At 40.6% G+C, this 6,234-nt stretch overlaps 2 protein-coding genes across 2 annotated transcripts in view; one reads left to right on the forward strand and one right to left on the reverse strand.

The window, feature by feature from the left end:
• DPP7 (dipeptidyl-peptidase 7) overlaps positions 1-1,778 on the forward strand; it is a gene marked incomplete at its 5' end in the record, with an annotated part of 21,799 nt that extends 20,021 nt beyond the window's left edge. Inside the window, one exon of the mRNA XM_010021782.1 lies at positions 1,671-1,778. Coding sequence (XP_010020084.1) covers positions 1,671-1,778 — 108 coding nt within the window. The remainder of the gene's footprint in view (positions 1-1,670) is intronic.
• Positions 1,779-3,308: 1,530 nt separating this feature from the next.
• Positions 3,309-6,234, reverse strand: part of MAN1B1 (mannosidase, alpha, class 1B, member 1) — a gene marked incomplete at its 5' end in the record, with an annotated part of 6,221 nt that continues 3,295 nt past the window's right edge. Inside the window, 3 exons of the mRNA XM_010021783.1 lie at positions 3,309-3,769; positions 4,668-4,799; positions 5,169-5,366. Of these exons, the coding sequence (XP_010020085.1) occupies positions 3,566-3,769; positions 4,668-4,799; positions 5,169-5,366 (534 nt within the window). The remainder of the gene's footprint in view (positions 3,770-4,667; positions 4,800-5,168; positions 5,367-6,234) is intronic.

Genomic DNA, 6,234 nt, shown 5'->3' on the forward strand with positions numbered 1-6,234 from the left:
ATGGATGAAGTCCATTTCTCGGATCTTTCAGACATGTACAAATGAATGACAATGTATGGAAGACCTAGTTAGTCAAACTCCAGTCCCCCAAAAAACCCACTTTGTTAGTGGAACTACATCCTCAGTAATCAGAATGCCAGACTGGTTTGTGTTGAAGAGACCTTAAAGCTCATGCAGTTCCAACCCGCTGCCACAGGCAGGGACACCTTCCACTAGAGCAGCTTGCTCCAAACCCCATCCAACCTGGCCTTGAACACTGCCAGGTTACTGTTAACATAAAGCCACAAGAAACATATAAGGGTTCACATCAGCCAGTACCATGGACCTTGCAAAACTGCCAGTTTCTAAAACCTGCAGTGAGACTTCAGTCCTCAGAAAGTGCAGAGATCAGATGCTAACTGTGGCCCCATCCATCTACTGGACTTTCTTTGAGCAATGTCTGTATTGTTTCCTGCGCTGTGGCTTAAAGCCCAGAATGCGAGTTCTCAGAGTCCCACAGCTGTGCAGCACAACATGGCTGTGCCCCTACCCATTTCTGTTTCTCAGTGAAAGCATAAGTGAACAGTATAGCTGGGTGGAGCTGGGTTATTGTGTATTGGTTTATTTTAATTAGGAAAGGCACTCGTGCTCTTGGAGAGAAACCAAGGCAGCTTTTTGTGCAAAAGGACAGGATCACTGGCTGAAGTGATTTCCACAACATTCACCTTAAGCATGAGAAGCATACAAGAGCACTGAAACACTAACAGGGACCTGAACTGCAGGGGCTAAGAATCAGAGAGTCCTCAAAAGAAAACCTTTCAAAGATGTGCAAAGCTTCTGTAGTGCTGGGGGAGCACACAGTGGAACTGAGATGGTCTGTGAAGCTCAGCAACTAATCTGACACAGCATATTATGTTAAGGAAGTAAAAGTAAATAAGCAATTAAAATGACCTTTGCAAAAGAACAGGAAGAAGCACATGGACTATTATCAGATCATTTAGGTTTCTGCCATTTCACATGTGATACAGAAGCCCTGAACAATCTTAACTTCAGATTTAAAGGACAAGGACAGTAAAGCCACACTTTGCAAATAAGTTCAGTATCCCATGAAGAATTAGGTAGAAAGAAAGTAGTTGAACAAACAGGCTCAGCTAAAAGACAAGAAGTGTGCTTGGGGAAGTGATGATTTATTCTTCTCTCCAACTCATTCAGAAATGGATTATTACTCTCAAACCAATCAGAAGGCAAAAAATGTAACACAAACTCGCACAGTCCCATTTGTAAAGTTAATTCCATTAAGACTAGTATAAGACTTCAACAACAGAAGGCTTTTCATGAGCATTTATATGTACTCCACTTTCTAAGACATCTCTCTGCTTCCTCAGTAGGGCTGCCCTTGAGGTGAAACACCTCTGCAAGTTTTACAATCCACAGCAAAGTCATTGAGTCCAAGTTCAATACTAGCTCCAATGGAAGGCACAGGCCAAGCAGCACCAGTCAGCAGGGCCTGGGCAGTCCCACTGAGCAGGGAGTTTAACTTACTTTTTTTTTTTAAATCTTCAGTTTTGAGCCTCCAGCTTTTAGCCAAAGCTCAACTCCTCAGAACCACAAACCTGCTCCATAAACAGAAACACTGAAGGTGTTCCTCCCACCTTTCAACAGCATTTTCTTTCTTTGCTGTTATGTCAAAGGAAAACAAAAGTTTTAGGAGCAAATCAGTTGTGCGGACAAAGGCTACAGCTACTGGATTCCACTGCACATATGAGAAACTGATTTCCAGGGTTATTGGTGACATGTGAACTGGAGCAACATTAACATTCTGCACACACTTGTCATGTCTTGCAAATTCCAAGGTCCCTTTGACAACAGAAAAAGGTGTATTTAAATAATTTGTAGCATTTCTTCATTTCCATAAGCCATCATTAGTCCATGGATAAATGATAAATATTCTTTAAAAGACTTTTACAGTGGTCCCAAGGGTAACTTCTGACCCCTGCAAACAGAATTGATCAGCATAAAACAAATAAAAATGCATCTTACTTCACAAATCAAAGGTTACAAATACTACCAAATACACATACCCGCCTTGGTCACTGGAAAAACTAACCGTTACAGTCAGATTTCATTAGCTCCTGTAGCAGCCCTAGATTTAGAGGGAATGTACCTCACTACCATGACCTGCATTCCTCATGCTGCTCCCATTAACATGAGGGGAAAGAACATTTTGAGATCAACCTTGAAAAGAAATAAGCATGTATCTGAGACCTTATCTGTGAATACAGGACTGTCCAAGTACCTACAAAACCTATAGGAAAAGCACTACAGAAAGATTATTTCCAAATTCATGTTGTAAAATCTATTTGCACGTATAAAAATGCAAGATCCCAAGGCTCCCATAAAATTCTTAAAAAAAATGGATCTGCTTTGTCTTCAAGCAACTAAACAGATTTCACTGATTCTACCAGGACCAGGAATTGTTGTAATACACTTGGACTGTCTGCTTTTAATACTACTTATGAAAATAACTTCTACCCCAAGTACTCCCAAGGAAAAAAAAAAACAAACCAAAAAACCTTGAGAATTTCTCCACAGCCCAAAAATGATGAATAACATGAACTTTGCTGTACACTTGTAAGCTTGTTTTGCATCAAACACCTTACAATGCAATATCTAAACAGGAAGGGACAGAAGGAAGCTGACTTAGAATTATACCTAATGTGCTCACAAGCTTTCCCAGTGCCCAACCTCAGAAAGCAGCTTTCAGTCAGAATACCTGAGTCTAACTAACTGATGCAAATAATATATAAAATGCACATGTAGTTTCACTTGTGTTTCACATTATCTCCTGCATTCCTGCAGATAAGTTAAAAAACTGCAATAACTCTACAAAATTATATACCACTTTGAGCTAAAGCAGCAGCAAATTCTCTTCCATCATTCATTTCAGCCAAAGTGCTCTATAAAACTAAGACACTGTCCAACAGATGCTTTGCTGCTGCTTCCTCCTTCTAACGTGATGCAGCATAGCTGGGGAGTTCGGAATGAAATCAGAGTATCAGTAGCAATACTGACAGCTTTGCTTCTACCTGGGACAATGTCACAGTTCTTGGTTTATCCCACTTAGCACCTGAAACACTGTGTTCTCATGAAGGAACAGGGCTGTAACTGAGTGTTTCAGTGAACCCAGAACAAATCAGACACCTGTAGGCTTATCCCTTCTCTCCAGGAACAGGCCTGTGCTGTAAGACAACTTGCTGCATTCCCAATATTTAATGAGCATTTAGTAAGACTGACATAAGTGAGTTCTGGTTCACCAGAGCCCTGTGATTTCATGGTCCATTATTCTCTGAACCACATCATTAATACCAGGAAAACCAGCTTAGTATGGCACAGCTTGTCCATCCCAGAACCGGGGATTACATTTAAGACTGACATGACTTCTTGAAAACAGAGATGTTATCCCAAAGGTTTTGTTTGATTGATTTAAGCCAAAAAAGGTGCAATATAGCATCTCTCCTCAAACCCTGAATAGTAAAGTGACTTGAAGATAAAAATGCCACCACTGGAAGGTCTACTGACACCCAGTCTATGCTGGCACCCAGATAGGGAGTGGATGAGCTTCTGTGTTAAATACATATTTGTCAAGGTTGATTAAGTCTATGTCATCTGAAAACAGCAGGAACATGTATTTGAGCGTTTCCCCAAGGAAGAAGCTCTCCATCTTATCTCGTGGCTCTGGATTACTGGGATTCTGGACGTTGTTAATGGAAGTATAACCACCTGTAGGAACCTGAGACAAAAAAAACACAATACAAAAAAACCCAAATCATAAATGTATATTTTGACAATCTAAATTATTTTCACTTCTTAAAATCCACATGCATTTGAAGAAGATAAGTGCTAAGAAACAGATGAGCATGTTTTTCATTTCATGCTTGTTTTTCATTTGCGTGTAAAACTAGTTATGGAAAAACATCTCTTCGCATTTCGAAAGAAACCACGAGGTTAAAATGAAACAAAATGTCTATTTATGCTTCATTTAAAGAGGTATCAAAAAGAACATCCCCTTGAAGCTTCTGTACAAATGTACAGAAAGTAACTAGAGCAATTTCTGCATCAGAGTTGGCCAAAGTACCATGCCTATTTCTCTTATGAACAGACCATGGATATTTAATGTCCACTGGCATCTAGGCCACACTTTTACAGCATATAAGACTGCTTCTATCTCCATGAGACTGTAACCAGAATGAATACAAAAATCCCTCTATTAAGGAATTAATGCCATTTTGTGGCAAACTTGGGGTGGAGGTTGGAGGGGGTGGGGAGATGGCATCTTCAACCAAAGAATTTTTTCAATCCAGCCAGGTTCTCAGCTTCTGAATTCTGAAAAAGATCACAGTAGTGATTCTAACAGCTTCCAAGAGGATGCAGAGACACTTTGGTAGTTTGCATGCAGCTTCTGCATTTTGCTTTTTAATCAATGTACTACAAGTTCTATCCCTGAATGTACTAAGTAGTGTATCTCAAACAGTAAGGCATTTCATGAACTGAATTTTTCTGAGTGTTGTTACTAATTTCCCTGCAGGTTTTTAATGACTATTTAAAGATAGTAGGTTGCCAAAGTTCTTTTTAGAGAGCAAGTGAGCAAACAGTGCTGACAGAACAAGGTCATTATAAGCTGACCTTACCCGTGTGTATTTATTGAAGTTCTGCAAGATTTCCCAGCCCCAGTCTTGGTATTTCTTATCACCGGTGAATCTGTACATATAAAAAAGGCTTTCCACAGTTTCTGGTCGCAGTAGGTTGTGCCTGTCTGCAGGCTGTAAGAGGAAAGAAAAAAGGCAAGAATAATTCAGACAGGGAATTTCCTCAAGGGGGGTTGAAATGGATGATGTCCAGAGGTCCATTCCAACCCTAACAATTCTGTGATTCTGTGACACATCCAGGAAGAAAAACAGTGATTCCCATCTCTATCTGCTCCAAAGAGTGTATTATGCATACCTCAGCTTCTAAATACACTACACGGGTAATTAAAGACAAAGGCTAGGGTACATCCAGAAAGCAAGGCAGCAAAAGAACAAGCTGCTCTACACCAGACCATATCCCCGATACGCAGGTATGAGTTTCAACCACAGAATAGAGATACAGAAGAACCACCAAAGTACAGTTCAGGCCAGCTATCTGTTCACCTTGATTTCCACATCTTTGTGGCCCTTTTGTGCATGAAGATTGAAGTGTACTATCTCTGGACTTAGGCCTGTCTCCACTTGAGCATACATCTGGTAACAGGTTTCTATAAGGGCTTCAGCCAACTTCATATGATCTGCAGTCAATCCATTGTGAGCTCCCAGTGCCAAAGTACCAGGCAAAAAGCAAACCAAGTGATCCTGCAAGACAAGACAATCCTTACTGAGGAAGAAAAAATACACAACGAACAGGTATTTGTCTTTTCTTTTACCCTCTTCATTCTCTTCTTCAAAACCCAACTTCAGGTACCAAGAACATGACGGTAACTTTTAAACACTCTGATGCAATGTAGCACAAGGCAGGCAGCACTATTCCACAGACATCATTAATTTGGAAAACGTACAAGACTGTGTTTTTATGTTTCTGGAAAAAAAGTCTCAGGTCAGGGTAAGGGGAAGAGAATGTCTTTTGGTTTACCAGAAGTACGTATCTCGTATCAACCCATGAAGGGGGGTAGGCAAAATCACCTAAAGGTTACTCAGTAGAGACACCTAGAGGGACATCATGAAGGATAGATTGACCATTTGCATTTAATTTTAAACTTAAAATAGAACAGAGATGGGAGTCAGAAAACACAGCTTTGGGGAAGGGCGAGAAGTCAGCTTAAGATTTTCCCCATTCTGAAATAATCACCTTCACATTACTGTAAGAGAGACAACACCTGTCAGAGATCATCAGTCAGATCCACTGATACAACTCGAAAACACTGGTAAGCTTTCGAGCATACTTCCATCTTGAAAGCTTGCCCCCTTCTTTCAACTTTGTTATTTGGGGTAATGAAAAGCTATTACGTCTCACACCTTTAGAGCACCAAAGGTGCAAGGGCACCACTTTTCTAAAGAGCCTGGAATGCTGCTGGCTCCCATTCCCACAACCAGCTCTCCTAGACTCTATTTTACAGCCAGCTGAATGTCACATATTCCAGGCACCTCTAACAAAACACCTTTGGCTCTTTCTGTACATAATGGAAGAGGGGTACCAGAGGCTGACTGTGTAAAGAGCATTCCT

The sequence above is a fragment of the Nestor notabilis genome, unplaced genomic scaffold, assembly GCF_000696875.1.
Source record: "Nestor notabilis isolate BGI_N333 unplaced genomic scaffold, ASM69687v1 scaffold7199, whole genome shotgun sequence".
Taxonomy (NCBI): domain Eukaryota; kingdom Metazoa; phylum Chordata; class Aves; order Psittaciformes; family Psittacidae; genus Nestor; species Nestor notabilis.